At 41.5% G+C, this 19,652-nt stretch overlaps 1 protein-coding gene across 3 annotated transcripts in view; it reads right to left on the bottom strand.

The window, feature by feature from the left end:
• The window catches only part of galk1 (galactokinase 1), an 80,028-nt gene that overhangs the window by 49,463 nt on the left and 10,913 nt on the right, over positions 1–19,652 (bottom strand). For 2 of the 3 annotated variants that reach the window (XM_072558124.1, XM_072558121.1), the window contains exons 5-7: positions 11,975–12,156; positions 10,121–10,271; positions 8,174–8,336 (exon numbers count right to left, since the gene is read on the bottom strand). In XM_072558124.1, coding sequence (XP_072414225.1) covers positions 8,174–8,336; positions 10,121–10,271; positions 11,975–12,156 — 496 coding nt within the window. Of the gene's footprint in view, positions 1–2,918; positions 6,144–8,173; positions 8,337–10,120; positions 10,272–11,974; positions 12,157–19,652 lie in introns of those variants that run through there. The other variant, XM_072558122.1, reaches the window with a different exon arrangement.

The following is a 19,652-nucleotide window of genomic DNA, read 5'->3' as shown; positions in this document are numbered from 1 at the left end:
AGCACAGGGCAACAGAAGTAATTCAGATATTACAACCCTCAAGGACCTACTTATTTTAACTCTTCAGCCTACTTTCCTATATTCACGCCTCAGAATCTCATCCTTTTCACCTTCTATGAGTTTAATTCAGATAAATGCAAGGTGCTGCATTTTGGGAAAGCAAACCTTAGCAGGACTTATATACTTAATGGTAAGGTCCAAGGGAGTGTTGTTGAACAAAGAGACCTTGGAGTGGAGGTTCATAGCTCCTTGAAAGTGAAGTCGCAGGTAGATAGGATAGTGAAGAAGGCGTTTGGTATGCTTTCCTTTATTGGTCAGAGTATTGAGTACAGGAGTTGAGAGGTGATGTTGCGGCTGTACAGGACATCGGTTAGGCCACTGTTGGAATATTGCGTACAATTCTGGTCTCCTTCCTATCGGAAAGATGTTGTGAAACTTGAAAGGGTTCAGAAAAGATTTACAAGGATGTTGCCAGGGTTGGATGATTTGAGCTACAGGGAGAGGCTGAACAGGCTGGGACTGTTTTCCCTGGAGCGTTAGAGGCTGAGGGGTGACCTTATAGAGGTTTACAAAATTATTAAGGGCATGGATAGGATAAATAGACAAAGTCTTTTCCCTGGGGTCGGGGAGTCCAGAACTAGAGGGCATAGGTTTAGGGTGAGAGGGGAAAGATATAAAAGAGACCTAAGGGGCAACTTTTTCATGCAGAGGGTGGTACGTGTATGGAATGAGCTGCCTGAGGATGTGGTGGAGGCTGGTACAATTGCAACATTTAAGAGGCATTTGTATGGGTATATGAATAAGAAGGGTTTGGAGGGATATGGGCCGGGTGTTGGCAGGTGGGACTAGATTGGGTTGGGATATCTGGTAGGCATGGACAGGTTGGACCGAAGGGTCTGTTTCCATCTCTATGACTCTATGTCTTTGGTTCCAATGTGTATAACAACCACCTGTTGGTCTCCCTCCTCTGTGAGAATATTCTGCACTCTCTCAGAGACATCCTTGATCCTGACACCTAGGAGAAAACACATCAATCTGATATCTTGTTGCTGGCTGCAGAAACATCTGTCTGTGCCTCTGACTAGAGAGTCACCTCTCACAATCAATCACCTGTAAACTGATGTAATGCTCATTACATTAGAGCCAGTCTTGGTACCAGAAACTTTGCTGTTGGTGCTACATTCTCCTGAGAGTCCATCACTTCCTATGTTTTCCAAAACAGCATACTTGTTTGAGATGGGGATAGCCAAAGGAGACTCCTGCATTTCTGCCTACCTTCTCCTGCCTTTCCTAAAAGTAACTCATCTACCTGACTGTATCTGCAGTTTTTCTACCTTCCTGGAACTGCCATCCATCACACCCCAGCTTCTGTAAGTTCCTCATTGCCTCTAACTGCCGCTCTGACCTGTCTATGCGATCTGATTGGATTCGCAACCAAACATACTTCCTGTAGACATAATCATTTGTAACATTGAAATTCTCCCAAATCTCCCACATCAGATAGAGCACATCATTCTACTACAGGCCATTTTTGCATCTTAACAATCTGCAAATCCAGAAAATAGCAGTCGTACTGCTTTAAAAACACCACTCAAAGTTAACTATGTACCTATGTTTTATATTCCAAAAATACTTTAGAGATGGATCTCCTAAAGCAAATAAACAAAAAACCCACCCTATTCATTATCACAAACTTACAAAATAAAACACAAGAATGGTTAGACATAAACAAAAATTAGTTGTTCCCCTGCTGTGAGCAGCTCCCAATACATGTCCTGAGGTTACTCCAAGATCAGTTGTGAAATTTACTGTTTGCTTATATTTCTTCGACCAAATTCTGATGTCCAGAGATGCTTGAAACAACACAGTACAGACAGTCAGCTGTGCAGGTTCACTGCTCCTTTTTTTCACCTTGGATGTGGTAGCTGCTCTCTTTAAAGTACTGTTATTTTAATCTGTTTTTTCCAAAAGTTCCAAAACAATGCAATAGCTTATAAAACAGCAACTACTGTTCCAAGGAATCGAGGAAATCAGCTCCAACACTGAAAAAAATCTCAAAAAAGCAGTAACATTTACAGCCACAATTTTCTCTCGTCCTACATCTTAGATTACCCAGAATCCATCTCAAATTAGATTAGATTAGATTCCCTACAGTGTGGAAACAGGCCCTTTGGCCCAACAAGTCCACACCGACCCTCCAAAGAATAACCCACCCAGACCCATTTCCCTCTGACTAATGCACCTAACACTCTGGGCAGTTTACCATGGCCAATTCACCTGACCTGCATATCTTTGGGCTTGTTTCTGCATGGGGACAAAGCTGCTTGACTATGAATATTGCTGGAACAAAGCTTTAAATTTGAAAGTCAGTATGACAATAGGCACATAGAAACCACTCCTACTCACATCTTGTTCACAGAATAATGGGGTAAATCTGCCAATGGTCCACAGAAACTGAAAGTGGACTGTCTCGTCAGGTTTTCACCTATAAAATCTTATCATGGTCTCAGAGTGACATTAACAATTTATAGCCATCACAGACAGACCAACCCAAAAGAATATTCTGGAAATACACACTGGAACTAGTAGTTCAAAGAAGGCTCCGAGAGCATTTGAGCAAAAGTTATAAGGTTTCTGTCTCCACTTTCCCCCTCTAAAGAAGATGGCATCTGGTTCCCACAGAAACAGCTGGAGAAAAGTCAATGAGGAATTGACACTTTTCAATAACTGTAATATTTGCTACAATAGTCTGTATCCAAGAAGCCAGCTAATCAAAATTGCCCTCAAACTAATATCTTAGGTCTCAAAGACAACCAAACACTAAACCATTTTTTTGGACACTATTTTCTTTTACCTTTGTACCTGTGTGCGTTGGAGGTGGAGGGAGAGGCATGCAAGTGACTACTCGGAGACCATAGGCTTGATGGTGCATTTTTTATTATTTTTCTCACATTTAACAGTTAAAAATGTACTCATGCTTTAACTCAAAAATAATCTTGGTCATTGGCTCCTTATTACTCTCCACAAAAGTAGATAACTACATTTTTAATTGGAGATTGGTATCGTCTTGTGCAAAAAATATTTAAAACATTTGTTCTAATCAACTGAAGAGCTTGAAGAGCCAGTACAGTCCTCTTCTGGTCATAAATTTCTGATTATTGTCCATGAATTTACTATGCACTATAGCATAATGAAAATCGTTGACCTTTTACGGCCAAATTAAATGTTCTTTAGTTGTTACTAACAATAATCCAAACATTCCCAAAAGTAGTAAAGCTTGTCATTCTAAAGTAGGCAATAGACATTCTTTAAAACAAAGTATTAATTCTTAAATTGTGCCATGCTAAAACTCAGAATCATGATAAATTTGATTGAGTTATAACTATTACTAAGGCATAAAGGGATTTGAGGAACTCACATGCAGTAGGAAGTGCTATGCAAGCTGAATGCATATGCACAACTGTTTCTGGTATCTGGCTAAACTGTGTCATAAGTTATAGTTAAAGATCACACAACACCAGGTTATAGTCCAACAGGTATCTTATACTCCACAACCACCTGATGAAGGAGCAGTGCTCCGAAAGCTAGTGGTGCCAAATAAACCTGTTGGGCTATAACCTGGTGTTGTGTGATCTTTAACTTTGCACATCCCAGTCTAACACCTCCAAATCATGAGTTACAGTAGTCTGGAAACTGTCTGCCATGTCTCTTACAGAATAACATTAACAATTCAACAACACACTTTGACTAGGAAGTATTCTGGAGTGTGAAAGGTGCTATACAAATTCAAGACTTTATTTAAATGTCCTGATTTTGTATTCAATCTCAACCTGCCATCAACACAAATTCAGGAATTGACACACATTACATACCACTTTGGTACTATTAATTGAAAGTCAGAAAATTTGAAACTCAAGTAACAATTATCCCCTAACATTTAGTGCCTGGGCAGTGTAGAGGGAATTTTGCACCAAATTTGTGCTTTTTCTGAGCTCCATATTAACAAATGTTTCTACTTTGACAAGGCTCCAGATATTATCACCACTGCCCCTCACCTTCAGGAGCTAAATAATTCCAAGTTGATAAAACAATGTACAATTCCCAACAATCAGGCTCCATTAATGGTATTTCCCAACTCAACAGCAGAAACATGAGTTTCATTCAAGTGATAAACAAGACCAGTGACTGTACTACTGTCACTTGTCACCAGGCCATTAGCAGCAGCAATGGTGCCTCAAATAATAGTCCATTGGTCCTCAACAAAGTTTTTAGAGAGACAAAAGGAAACAACAGAGACTAGGTGAAGAGTAGGTGAGTGGGAAATTGCTTTGGGGAAATGAGGGAGGGGTACAAGCAATCCCAAAAGGCAACTGCATTTAAATTTAACAACTCACCACATATAAAATCAACTCCATTAGGAGTGCTCAGTGTGATGCATAGTTTGTATTATTGGCTGTATATAGACTGTAATCTATTGTGACTAGTAGAGGTTTAAGGAGTGATGAGTGTTTTAGGTGGTCAAAGGAAGGTGAAAGAGGAAACTATTTCCTCTGCTGAAAACTGAATTTTAAGACTGAGACGGATAGACTTTTTCCTAAGTAAAGGTAGTGATGGTTATAAAACTAACGCCAGTCAATGATAGATCATCCCTGATCTAATGGAACAGTGCTAGAATTTGAATTTGCAGGTAATGTCATTTCTCTGACTAACTTCAAAAATGTACCGTGGAAGACATGTATTGTGCAATTTCTTTTAAGGTTCATTGAGCTAAAATAGTAAACACTTCAGACCACTGTACAAAGTGTTTCTACAGCAACAGCTGTTTTGTTTTGTATTGCTGGATTTTTTGAGTGTAAAATATGGATTTCTCAAAGAACAGCTGAAATGTGAATTTGTACAAAACGTACCCTAAACTTTAATGAGAAACAACAGAAAACCTGGGACAAATAGTACCATATACCAAGAAGTAACAGTTTGTCACATCCTCATGTGCTTATCATAACACACCAGCAACAATTCAACTCTTCTCTGGATGGCTCAGTGGGCTACATCCATAGCCTGGGTTGGTAAGGAATCTCACAACTTCCTGGGTTCAATGCTCGATCACAATGCAGTGAGTTCTGATGAGACCTGCAGGTGCAGACATCAAGTAATCCTTGTGCAGTAGTAGTAATCCATCAATACTCACAGCGTAGGCTCAAACACAGAGAATGACCATGTGGATCCGCTATTAAAGGAGAGAGGGGTCTGGTGCCCCTGAAATCATATTCTAGTAAAAGTCAATTTCTCCAAGAAAGTAAAACAAAAAGCCTAATCAATTTGCCAACAGAAGACTGCCATGTGCAGCAATACTGGGAGACACTAAATTTTGTCAAGTACAAAGTGGTAAGAGCATTGAAACAGGAGCAAAATATTCAGCCCCTCATATCTAATCCAGCAATCTTCACTGAATATATACAAAGCTGACTTAGGCAGATTTTTTATTGCCAAGGGAATCAAGGATTATGAGGGCAACAAAAGAAAGTGGCTTATGCCACAATCAGCCATGATCTTTATTAAATGCCAGACCAAGTTCAAGGGGCTGAATGACCTTTTTATTCTTTCATTCAATTAAATCATGGCTGACCTGTATCTCAACTCCATTCACCTGCCTTACTTACAAACTCAATATGCAACAAGCAGCCTTGGGATGAACATAGACGGCCTGGGATAGAGACTGGCGACTCCTGCAAACTAGTTACAATACAACAGATGACAGGTAGCTCTCCCAATTATATCTGCACAATGGCTGTGTTAGGTTCTATGGTGCAGTACTGAACCCTAAACCAAGTGAATCCAATGGATTAAAGACCATATCATCTGATTCCTCACGAGGAGTCAGCTGGTTTCAGATTTTTCACCCAGCAGTCAGTTTTTCTTAAACTTTCTGAAAAATATTTTCTCTCTCACATGGTCAAAAAACGTTTCTTCCAATATACAGGGATTAGGCGAGAGTCGCTTTGTGGATTGTTACACGGCTCCCTCGATGGGATGTAGATAATTGTCTGTCTTGAGTTGGTGAGAATATGTTCTCACAGTTTCAGTACATGGGCACCACTGGATGGTTTAGCTAAATAGAATGTCGCAGTTCCACTGTATGTGTCCTGTTAATGAAAGATGGTAGCTTATGTTCTGCAAAGAATCTTCTGGTTAGAAAGCCAATGTTTACATTGACCTGTTCAGGGCAAGATGCTAAAAGGTCAAAGAGACTGGGGTGCTACCTGACTGCACCCCACATGACTGAAAACAAGCAGAGGCCATATTATTATTTTTATTAGTACTTGCTGTCAGAAGAAGAAACTACACAGGCAAGTCAAATATTAAACACATGAAACCAAAACGGAGATGGGAAGCCAAGAGACTACTCAAGGAGAGCTACTAAAAGATGCAGAATGTCCTTAACACTTTAAGATCAGGAAAGTGAAAAATGCAAGAGAAAAAACCCCAAGGGCCTCGGTTAGAGGACAAGCAGGATAAGAAGCAGGCGGCAGGTAAATTGCTAAGTAAAGCCCATCAGTAATATACATTCCAGACATTAACATGAAAGACAGTTACCAGTGGGACTAAAAATTAATAGATTCCAAGAATGAATTAATTCTGTCCTACTGTGGTTAGACATAGAAGAGGAAAGATTAATGAAGCACTGTGTTAAGTTGAGGAGCTAACTAAAATGCAAAGCGTTCTGGTCCATTGAAACAGATGAATACAGTTCCCAGAATTCAACAACAATGATAGAGGCAAACCCAGAAACTAGAAGTCTATTAGCAGAGTCAGAGTTATTCCAGACCCATAACAACTGAGCCTCCTGTTATGGACTGCAGCAGTTCAAGAAGGCAACTCACCACCAGTTTCTCAAGAACAGCTCGAGTTGGGCAATAAATGCTGGCCAGTCATCAGTGCCCACCTCTCATGAATTAATACAATAAAAACTAACAGCCAATCAGTCTTGAGAACTACACTGTTCCCCAGAACCCACAGCTATGTTGAGGGAAAAGAATTGTACATTTTCACCACCCTTATTGCCATTGGTGAACAACCTACTTTCACTTTGAAATTGCTCATACCTAATTAAGATTGTTTTGGTTCACCCCATCTGTTGAAATGTTTAACATACCTACATTTTCAAATTTGTGCATCCATTTATACAATTGGATATTCATTGGGAGGGAAAATCCAAACAGAGCTGTAATTATTCAACTTGATTCCAGCTAAACTAGGGCATAAACTACAGTCCATCCCTAATCCAGTTGATAAACTACAGTCTGCCTCTAATCCAGTGGATAAACTGCAGTCCACAAAAAACCAAATGGATAAACTGCAGTCCACCTCTAATAAGAGTCATAGAGCTGTACAGCACAAAAACAGACCCTTCGGTCCAATGCGTCCATGCCAACCAGATATCCTGATCTAATCTAGTCCCATTTGCCAGCTCTTGACCCATATCCCTCTAAGCTCTTCCTATTCATATACCCATTCAATTGTCATTTAAATGCTGCAATTATACCAGCATCCACCTCTTCCTCTGGCAGCTCATTCCGTACATGCACCACCCTCTGCGTGAATAAATTGCCCCTTAGGTCCCTTTTATATCTTCTTCTTCTCACCCTAAACCTATGCCCTCTAGTTCTGGACCTCCCACCTCAGGGAAAAGACTTTGTCTTTTTATCCTACCCATTCCTCTCATGATTTTACAAACCTCCATAAGGTCACCCCTCAGCCTCCGACGCTCCAGGGAAAACAGCCCCAGCCTATTCAGCCTCTCCCTATAGCTCAAATCCTCCAACACTCCAACCCTGGCAACACCCTTGTAAATCTTTTCTGAACCCTTTCAAGTTTCACAACATCCTTTTGATAGGAAGGAGACCAGTACTGCATGCAATATTCCAATAGTGGCCTAACCAATGTCCTGTACAACCGCAAAATGACCTCCTAACTCCTGTACTCAGAAGATAAACTGCAGTCCACCCCTAACCCAGAGCATAAACTACAGTCTGCCCCAAACCAGAGGATAAGCTGCAGCCCACTTGTAACCCAGAGGGTAAAATGAAGTCTGCCCTTAACCCAGATTATAAACTATAGTCTGCACCTCACCAGAGGTCAAACTGATCTTGTGTCTTTGTTTTTCAAGCATTACCTTTATCCGCTGGATGGTATTTTCCACAGCTGCAGCGTCCAATAAAGTAACCGTGCAGCCGCCAAAACCACCTCCAGTCATTCGACTGCCGTAGACCCCCTCACCATCCATTGCTGCAGCAACCAGCTCATCCAGTTCTGAGCAACTGACCTCATAATCATCTCTATCAAACAGAAGAAAATGAGAGAGAAGTGAACTTTGCTATTTAATTCCAATGTTCTACATTTTCTATCCTGAAAGTATTGTTACAACACAGAGGTGAAACCCTCTGTTAATTAAACCAAACATCCAGAAGGCTCGCTTCATAATCTATTAAAATATGACTGACAGAGAACTCTCAAATTCCACTATTTAAAGAAAATAACATTATCTTAACTTTAGCTCTAAAAGTGAACATTAAACAACAACTATTCACAATAGTAAGCCCCCATTTCTTTTAACTTATTACCTGCCTCCAACTCTATACCAATTTGCTGTTCCAATAAAACACTTACTAAAATTATATAACTTAATTTCAAAACCACACAGCCGCTGTCGTCTTCTGTGATTTCATTCTTCCGGCTTCTGAATTCCCTGGGTTGTCTTCTTGCTTTTTAGTGTATGTTTCATATGAATAGGTACCTTTGATAGATCCAAGAAATTAGGAAACACTCTCTAGCTCAATGGCAGTTGCTCTCTGTCTCCAGTTTTCAAAATGTCTGCATATGTATATCTCCAAGATTGGATTGCCTCATTGGTTCAATGTTGGGAAAACAATAAATTCAAACTTAATTGGGTTTTAGTATCCTGGGGGATAATTTAAACTGATTGGTTAAATTTGAATTGCTGTCAAAACAGCAACCAAAACTCAGTTATCCATTTCACAGCCAAATGTTACGTATTTTCAGTTTTCCAGTACACTCTGGGACTGCCATCTGGTCATATACACAGGTGCATGTAATCTCTCAGTTCAGAACAGCATTCATTCAGTCCTAAAGGTACAGTACACACCTTCAACGTCATAATTTAATTAATAGAGGTGTTCACCTCCATGTTGTAACAGTATCAACCTTGTAGTACCTTGCCCAATTCCTTATCCTTGGCATCTACATCTGGACATCAGTTGTTAATACCATCCTTAGGAATGTAACGATGGAGCCTCACAAGTATACACAAGCATAGTTTATTCAGCAGTATGCCAAATAGTGATTTTTCCTCACGAACCCAGGAATGCCAAGGTCTATTGTATAACATAAACAACTTATTCAGTATGGCTAAAAGGCACTACAAGAGTCACTCAGATTAAACTTGGAATTCCAGTGTGATGAACGTCAAGATTTAACATTTGGTGAGGTTAGACGTATCATTACAAATGTCACAAACTACACTCACCATTTCTGAATATCAGACTTTACCACTCAATGTTGTATTGGACACTGGCTGTGAGGCTGCATTATGAAACCAACATTACAATACCTGATGCCAGACCTACACTGGATTGAGGTTGGCATTCAGTACATATCCAGCACTGGATGTGCAGATTGCGGTCACTGGCAAAATGGTGCGTAATTTTCACACCACGGTCACTTTGGCTGTGAAAACACCCCAGCCATAACACTATAGATTCTAGATTTCTGAACACCTTCTAATAATGAAAGAGAACATTTGACCTTGAAAGTGCTATATACTGGATGGTATATATGTACCAATGGGTACAGGTCTGTCACTGTACCACAGTGAGCTATGGTACCAGTGGGTACAAGTATGTCACTATACCACACTGAGCCATAGTGCCACGAGGTATCTGTATAATATCTACATACATACACCTGGTACGTCCACTCTGGTGGGCACAGTTCTGTCACCACATAACACCAGGTGATCAGTCTCAACCACTGAGGAAATAAAATACTTTAAGAGCATCAGCTTACTCTCACTTCCCTCTCTCTGCCCCATATTCCTTTGTACCTCAGTGAATTGTGGCTCTGCACCATCAGTTTCCCAAACTCTTGGTAATCCCTGGATTTCAAAGCTTTAGCTGCATCAGTCGTGCGTTTGATTTCACTGATGACGTGACGGGCCCTGCAATACACCTCCTTATCCAGATGGGCCTCAACCGCTAGGAGCGAGAGACAGCGGAGACAGACAGAGCAGAAGTAGACACATGGGAAAGAAAGAGAGAGAGAGGGTTCAAGTAGGATGGAATGGAAAGGGAGGAGGCACATGAGGGAGGTAGGACATGAGTAGGGCACAGAGAGAGGGAGCAAAAGGTAGAAATTAATTATGTCAAGGAAGAAGCAAATGTATATTTCTTTAGTAAATTCAATAATCTATTTCAAGATATCCCAAATACTTTACAGAAGAAACATATTGCTCAAAATGCATACAGCAGAGTACCACAAATACAATTGAGATGGCCTTATTGCATGTGTTTCTTTGAGAAACCAGTAAATAGTATGATATCTAACCAAACTTTTCAAGATGACAAAGCCAATGATAAGAAACAATTTAGTCTAATCATTCTCTATGATAAAGACATCAGCATTTATTTCCTATAATTTTATAACCACAAGACATTTTGTCTGCTGGCTGTGGGATTTTACTGTCTGCACATTGGCTACTCACACAATTCTTTGTGTACTTCAAAAAGGCATTCATTGTTTGTAACAAACTTTGGGGCATCTTAAGAACCTGAAAGGCACTTTAGGCAAAATCTGGCTTCCTTTCAATGTTAATGCTTACAGCTGCCCTTTAATCTGGGTGACAAGAATACAGAATGCTATTATTGAAACTATTATTGAATACACAAACTATTATTGAAATTGTCAGTTAGTAGTTTTAAGAATTAATTAGATAAACACTTGAGGAAAAACACCGCATCATAGCAACTGGGGAAAAGACAGAATTGAAATCAAAGGGATTGGAGCTGGTACCAGCATAGACCCACATCCAGTGGATTAGGCGTAATTTCTGACCCTATAAAATCAGTATTAGAGTTTTCTGCTGCCACAGTCCCTGGCGTACTTTGAACAAGCTGGAAACTGGTACTGAATGGAACTGAGTGGACAGGAGAGCACTTTCAGGAACAGAGACAGAAAAGGTGGTTGTAATTTTAAATTCTATTAAGTGTTTCTTAAAAATTAATTAATGGGATGTGGGCATAGCTGGCAACACCATCATAAGTTGCCCAATACCATGTGCTCTCAAATCGGAGTTAATGAGTCATCCTGCTGACCCACTATAGTCCATTGTGACATGACTCCACCATCTGATTAGAGTGGGAGTTCTAGGACTTTTACCCAGCAACAAAGAAGAATCAATCTACTGTAAGTTGGAAGTGATGGCATTATCCTTGCAGGGTGAGTTTGGGAGTTATGACCAAAGCAGAATGAAAATGGGGAGTGATGTAAATTAGGTGGGTGGATTGACAGCTAATGTCATTTAACTATCCCAACAAGTCCAAAAGCAGATTAAGGAAACACTTGTACTTGTATAATGCCTTTCATGATCTCAGGATATCCAAAATGCCTTACAATCGAGTGAGTACCAATTATGCATCCAAAGCAGAAAAATTGCTAGTTACGTTGATGTGTAGATCCACAATGTAACACGTAAGTCACTTACATGCTGCATAATGGCAAGTAATGTCACTAACTCGACTCTGCACCATGATTTCCCCAGAAATGGAATCCATCTCTCACATACTTCTTAAACCAATCTTCCCCAGTACTCTTTATTCGCTAATCAACAATGTGCTTTTTCTCTCTGGCCCCCACCCACTTCTGCTTAAAGACAATATATAAAAGCCAAGCCAATACACACCTTTCAGGTCAGCCATGGAAGCATCTCGGAGACTGTCCTTCCTGAGCACCCTTGCAGCTTCCATGCACTGCATGCGTCGAGTTGGGTACTCGCTTCCTGTCAGAGTGTGTCGCACGTTGGAGTTTGTGATCAGGATCACCACACTGGGGTCATTAAGGGGCACAGGGGTAACTTCCAAAGACCTGAGTTTGGAACAGTAGGAGTTTAAGTACTTCTAGCCCTATGAATGTATTTCTCATTGAGGGCAACCACAAATGCACATCCAAAAGAACAGTCATACAATATGAAAATAATTAACCTCACACCTTCCTTACATTAAGGTTCCCATAAATGTTGAGAAAAACTCACTAGCTTATTCCTGGACCTTTTGTGAATTTTGTAGCACATTGAGTTCGGGCATGTTATTTTTGAGATATTCAGATTATTGCTTCAGGTGACTCAGCAGGTAGCACTGCTTCCTTACTGTGTCAGGAATCTGGATTTGATTCCACCCTAGAGCAACTGTCTGTGTGGAGTTTGCACATTCTCTCAGTGTCTGAGTGGGTTTCCTCCCACAGTTCAAAGATGGGCAGGCTAGGTGAGTTAGCCAGGAGAAATGCACGGTTACAGGAATAGGGTGGAGGGCTGAGTCTGGGTGGGATGTTCTTCGGAGGGTCAGCATGGATTCGGGTCGAGTGGTCTGCTTCCACACTGTAGGGATTTTATGATTCATCAAATAGTTTAAACTAGAGTGGCAGGGGGCTGAAAACCAGAGCAGCAGGTCAGCAAGTGGGGGGATTAAAGGAAAGGTAGAAAGTCAGAAAGGAAGAATAGGCAGAGACAGATAAATGAACACAAAGGTATTATCGGGCTGAAGTGTGTTTATTTCAATGCAAGGAGTATTATAAGTAAGGCAGGTTATACCCTGGATCAGTACATGGGACTATGATGTTGTGGCTATTACAGAAACTGGGTTGAGAGAAGGACAGGACTGGCTGCTCAACGTTCTAGAGTTTCGTTGTTTTAGATGATATAGAGAAGAAGGTAAAAGAGGTAGAAAAGTTGCATTACTGATCAGGGAGAACATCACAGATGCACTCAGAGAGGGCATACAGGAGGGGTCATCCAATAGAGGAGGTGCTATACTGGACCTTGACTGGCTAATGAGCCTGGCCAGGTGACTGACCTTTCAGTGGTCACAACTCCTTAAGATAGCTATGAATAAGGATAAGTCAGGACCTTGCAGGAAGGTACTAATTTGACAGGGGAGCAAGTTATGTCTGTATTAGGCAGAAGCCGGAGAGTGTTAATTGGAAGGAGCTATTATCAGGCAAGTCCATGTTTGATATGTGGGAATTGTTTAAAGACCTGCTGAAGAGAGCTCAGACCGACATGTTCCAGTAAGGGGGAAGAAACAGGATGGCAAGGTAAGAGACCCTTAGATAATGAGGTAGATTGCAAATTTAGTCAAAAGAAGAACAGATGCATATGTAAGGTTTAGGAAGCTAAAATTGACAGGGCATCTGAGGAATATAAAAAAAAAGCAGGAAAAAACTCAAGCAGGGAATTAGGAGAGCAAGAAGAGACCATGAAATGAATTTAGCAATGTAGGGTCACAAGAATCCAAAGGCATTCTATACATACAGGGAGAAGAATCCACTCAGGATTAAGGAGGGAGCTTGTGTTTGGAGACAGGGCATGTGGGAAGAATCCTAAATGAGTACTTTGCATCAGTATTCACCCAGAAGAAGAATATGGGGCAGAGATTAGTGTGGAGCATGCTAATATGCCATGGCCTTTTGAGATCAAGAAAAGTGGGTGTCTTGAAAAAAACTAAGTCCCCAGGACATGACGGTGTCTACCCCAGGTTATTGAGAGAGGCAAGAGAGAGGATTACTGGGGCCTTGACCAAGATCTTTGTAATCGTGCTAGCCACTGGAGAGATTTGAAGGACTGGCAAACAACTAATGTTGTTCCTTTGCTCAAGAAGAGAAATAGGGATAATACAGGAAACGACAGATCAGTGAGTTTCACACTGGTAGTTGGGAAGATATTGGAGAGAATTCTTAGGGATAGGATTTACACGCATTTGGAAAAGCATGGCCTAATTAGAGGCAGTCAGCATTGCTTTCTGCGGGGCAAGTCGTGTCTTACTAATTTGTTTGAATTTTTCAAGGAGATAACAAAGATGATTAATGAGGGCAGAGCAGTGGATGTTGTCTACATGGATTTTAGTAAGGCTTTCGACAAGGTCCCTCATGGTAGGCTCATCCAGGAGCTTAACATGCATAGAATCCATGGTGACTTGGCCACTTGAATTTGGAATTGGCATCCCTGATGTCAAGCACTCCAGCAGTGGCAATAAAGCCCTCATCTCTAGTATTTCATCCTTAAATCTGTTCACACCCTCAAACTGTCTTTATACCAAGCTTTTGGTCATCTGACCTAATGTCACCTTGTGTGATTCAGTGCCAAATTTCATTTTATAGTCTTCCTTAGATTGGAGGCTGATGAAGAATAGGAACACAGAAACGTGAGTAGTCCACTCAGTTCATCAAGCCTACTAGCCATTCAATACAATCATGGCTGATCAAATATTTCAGTGCTGTTTATTCACCCCATTCCCATAACCCTGTATGCCATTAGTGATCAGAAAAGTATCAATCTCTACCCTAACCATACTCAATGGCTGAGCCATCACATCCTTTTGTGAAAGAGAATCCTAAAGGTTCTCAAGCCTCCAAAAAAATCTCCTTATCTTGGACACAAGTGGAACCTCCTTATTTTTTAATTATGCCTAGTGTTCTAGACTCCTAGGGAAAACTTCATAACTGCATCTACCCAGTTTATCTCTTTAAGCATTTTGTGAGCATACTACCACAGCAATAGTCTAGTCTTTATAAAAAGGAAGAGAGAGGCCAAAGTTAAGAAAGACCTCTTAGAGAACAAGGCTGGGAGAATAATAATGGAGAACCAGGAAATGGCAGAGAAGTTGAATAAATACTTTACATCAGTCTTCACAGTAGGAAGAACAAAAGGAGAGAGTAGTCTAGCAAAAGTAAGTCAGAACAAAGTAGTGTTCTGTGACAGCCTAAAAGTGCAGATAAATGAACACAGGGAAATTCTCCTCTAAACATGTGATGTTATGCAGCTGAAAACAACCAATGCTGGGGATCACAGTGGGTCAAGACAGCATCCATGATGAGAGAGCAAGCTAACATTTCGAGTCTGGATGACTCTTCATCACAGCTGAAGTGAAGTGTGAAGGGGACAGTATTTATGCTACAGTTTGGGGTGGGGGTGTTATGGGGGTTGTGGCTGTAAGGTGTTAAAAATATGTTGATAGTTCAGATTAAGTGATCAGAATGTGAGAATGGCAGAACAATGTGTCTCCTGCCAGACTTGAAAAGACAGACAGTCTCCCTGGGTGGAGGGAAGGGAAAGAGGACATGATAACGGAATGTAACAAGCCAAAAGTTAAGGGAAGAAATAATTCACAATTTGAAGATGTTGAACTCAATATTAACTCCAGAAGGTCATAAACTGCCTAGATTAGATGTTATTTCCCCAGTGTGTGCAGTGATTCACTGGAACACCGCAGCAAGCCGAGGGCAGACATGTGGGCATGTGAGCAGATTGCTGTGTTAAAATGACCGGCTAAGGGGTCATGCTCAAACACAGACCGGAGGTTTTCTGCAAAGCGATCACCCAGTCTGCATTTGGTTTCTCCAATGTAGAGTAGGTCACATTGGGTGCAGCAAGTACAATAATATTAATTTATCAATGTCGATGTATGAATGCTCATATTTATAAATGAGATTTCATAATAATATTGATTTTAAATAGCTGACATGTGAACTTTTGCTTGCACTTACAAACAGCTATTTCACATTGTATTGTGTTGTGTTTCAACTTGCACACAAATCGACTTATGAAGGCACTCAAGCACTGAACCCATTCATAACCTAGGGACTGCCTGGAATTGGGACTGTTCTCCTTGGACAGAAGAAGGTTGACAGGAGATTTGGCACAGGTTTTCAAAATCATGAGCAGGCTTAGATAGAGTAGGCTGGGAGAAGCTGTTCCTGCTTGTAAAATGAAAAAGAATGGCAGTGCATAGACTTAAACCACTTGATGAAGTGCTCCAAAAGGTAGTGCTTCCAAATAAGCCTGTTGGGACTATAACCTGGTATTGTGTGATTTTTAACTTTAGATTTAAAGTGATTCATAAGAAGCAACATTTTCACACTGCGAGTAATTAGGGTATGGAGTGCACTGCCTGGAAATCTTCAGGCAGGTTCACTGGATGATTATTTGAATATAAATGATGTGGACTGCTATATGGAAATGACAGGAGACTGCCACGAAGGAATAGAACCTGTGCAGATACGACAGGCCGAAGAACCTCCTACTGCATCGTAACAATTTGTCAACTTCATTAAGGATAAAATGCATCGTCTATCACAGGAGTGGCACCACAGACAATCGCCAATTTAATTGGCTGAGGAGGCTACTATTAGATTACATTACCTACAGTGTGGAAACAGGCCATTCGGCCCAACAAGTCCACAATGACTCTTCAAAGAGTAACCCACCCAGATCCATTTCGCTCTAACTAATGCAGCGAACACTATGGGCAATTTAGCTTGGCCAATTCACCTGGCCTGCACATCTTTCGACTGTGGGAGGAAACCAGAGCACCTGCAGGAAACCCACGCAGACACAGGGAGAATTTGCAAACTTCACACACAGTCGCCCAAGGCTGGAATCGAACTTGGGTCCCTAGAACATTTTTTTTTTAATTAGTGGATACTTGTTGATTTAACTGATATATTCTTATAGAAACATAATTTTACTACCTCTGTGGAAGGCGATGACCTGGTGGTATTATCCCTAGTCTATGAATCCAGAGACCCAGACAATGTTCTGGGAACCCAGATTCGAATTCCTCCACAGTAGATGGTTGAATTGGATTTCGATAAAATCTGGAATTAAGGGTTTAATGATGGTCATGAAACCATTGTCGATTGTCGGGAAAACCCATCTGCTTCACTAATATCCTTCAGGGAAGGAGATCTGTCCCCATCCTTAACTGGGCTGGCCTTTATGTGACTCCTGACTCACAGCAATGTGGTTGACTCCCAGTTGCTCTCTGAAATGGCCTCGCAAGCTGTTAAGTTGTACCAATCGCTACAAAGTCTCAAAGAAATTAAACCGGACAGATCACCTGGCATTGGCCTCGGCACCGAGAAAGACAATGGCAGAAATAACTCTGTCAACCCTGCAAAGTCTTCCTTATTAACATCTAGGGGCTAGTGCCAATATTGGGACAGCTGTCTCAAAGACTATGGAAGCAACAACCTGACACAGTCATACTCACAGAATCATTCCTAAAATACAAAGCCTAACAATGTCCCAAATACCACCATTACCATTCCTGGATATGTCCTGTCTCACCAGCAGGACAGACCCAGCAGAGGTGGCAGCACCATGCTATAGTGTCAGGAGGGAGTTGCTCTCGGACTCCTCAACATTGTCTCCTACCCTATGAACTCTTGTACCTTCAGGTTAAACATGGGCAAGCAAAACATCCTGTCCTCCCTCAGTTGATGAATCAGTACTCCTCCATGTTGAGCAACACTTAGAGGAAGCACTGAGGATGGCAAGGCACAAAATGCACTCTAGGTGGGGGATTTCAATGTTTACCACCAAGGGTGGCTTGGCAACAATACTATTGATCGAACTGGTCAGGTCCTAAAGGATATAGCTGCTAGACTGGGTCTGTGGGAGGCAGCGAAGGAACCTACAGAGGGAAAAACACACTTGACCTCATTCTAACCAATCTGCCAGCTGCAGATACATCTGTCCATGCCAGTATCGGTAAGAGCGACCACTGCAGAATCCTTATCGAGATGAAGCCTGCCTTCACATTGAGAATAATCTAATTGTGTTGTATGGTGCTATAATTGTGCTAAATGGGACAGACTTCGAACAGATGTAGTAACTCAAGACTGAGCATCCTTGGAGGCGCTGTGGGCCATCAACAGCAGTAGAATTATACTCCAGCACAACCTGTAACCTCATGGTTCAGCATATCCACCACTCAACCCAGCATATCAGTGTAAAAGAAAAGGCTGAAGCTTTCACAGCAAGCTTCAGCCAGAAGTGTCAAGTGGATGATCCATCGCGGTCTCCTCCAGTGGTCCCCAGCATTACAGATGCCAGTCTTCAGCCAATTCGATTCACTCCACATGATATTAAGAAACAGTTGGAGGCACTGGACACTGCAAAGGCTCCTGTCCCTGACAACATTCCAGCAATTGTACTGAAGACTTGTGCTTCAGAACCTGCCGCTCCCCTAGCCAAGCTGTTCCAGTACATTTACAACATTGGCATCTACCTAACAATGTGGAAATTTACCTAAGTATGTCATATACATAAAAAACATGACAAATCCAATTCAGCCAATTACTGACCCATTAGTCTACTTTCAATCATTAGTAAAGTGATGGAAGGTGATATGAACAGTACTATAAAGCAGCACCTGCTCAGCAGTAACCTGTTCAGTGACGTCCAGTTTGGGTTCCACCAGGGCCACTCAGTTCCTGACCTCATTACAACCTCCGTTCAAACGTGGACAAAAGAGCTGAATTCCAGAGGTGAAGTGAGAGTGACAGCCCTTGACAGCAAGGCTGCATTAGACCAAGTTTGGCATCAAACAGCACTGGCAAAACTGAAATCAATGGGTATCAGGAGGCAAACTCACTGGTGATTAGTGTCACACCTGATACACCAGATACATTGGAAGATGTATGTGGTTGTTGGAGGTCAGTCATCTTAGCTCCAAATATCTCTGCAGAGGTTCCTCAGGGTAGTGCCTTAGTCCCTATCATCTTCCGTTGCTTCAACAATTATCTTCCCTCCATCATAAGGTCAGAAGTGAGAATGTTTCCCAATGACCCCCCAGCTCCATTCACAACTGCTCAAACACTGAAGCAGTAAGTATCCAAATGCAATGAGGTCTGGACAATATCTAGGCTTTCAAGTGGCAAGTAACCTTCATGCCACACAAATGCCAGGCTACAACCATTACCACCAAGAGACAATCTAACCACCACCACTTGACATTGAATGGTGTTACTATCACTGAATCCCCACTATCAACATCCTGGGTTTTATCATTGACCAGAAACTCAACGGACTCATCATATAAATGCAAGTGGCTCCAAGAGTAGGTCAGAGGCTAGGAATACTGCAGTGAGTAACTCACCTCCTGACTCCCAAAAGCTTGTCCAGCATCTACATGGCGCAAGTCAGGAGTGTGATGGACTACTCCCCATTTGCCCGAATAAGTACAACTCCATCAACACTGAAGAAGCTTGACACCATCCAAGACAAAGCAGCCTGTTTGATTGGGATTGCATCCACAAGCATCCACTCCCTCCGCCACTGACATTCAGTAGCAGCAGTGGGTACTATCTACAAGATGCACTGCAGAAATTCTTCAAAGATCCTCAGACATTACCTTCCAAACCCAAGACTACTTCCACCTAGAATGGATAAGGGCAGCAGATATATGAGAACACTACCACCTTTAAGTTTACCTCCAAGCCACTCACCATCCTGACTTGGAAATATATTGCCATTCCTTCACTGTCAATGGGTCAAAATCTTGGAATTCCCATCACAATGGCATTGT

This window comes from Chiloscyllium punctatum, chromosome 39, assembly GCF_047496795.1.
Source record: "Chiloscyllium punctatum isolate Juve2018m chromosome 39, sChiPun1.3, whole genome shotgun sequence".
NCBI lineage: Eukaryota > Metazoa > Chordata > Chondrichthyes > Orectolobiformes > Hemiscylliidae > Chiloscyllium > Chiloscyllium punctatum.
The sequence above is the reverse complement of the archived record's forward strand: the minus strand, read 5'-3'. Positions and strand labels throughout refer to the sequence as shown.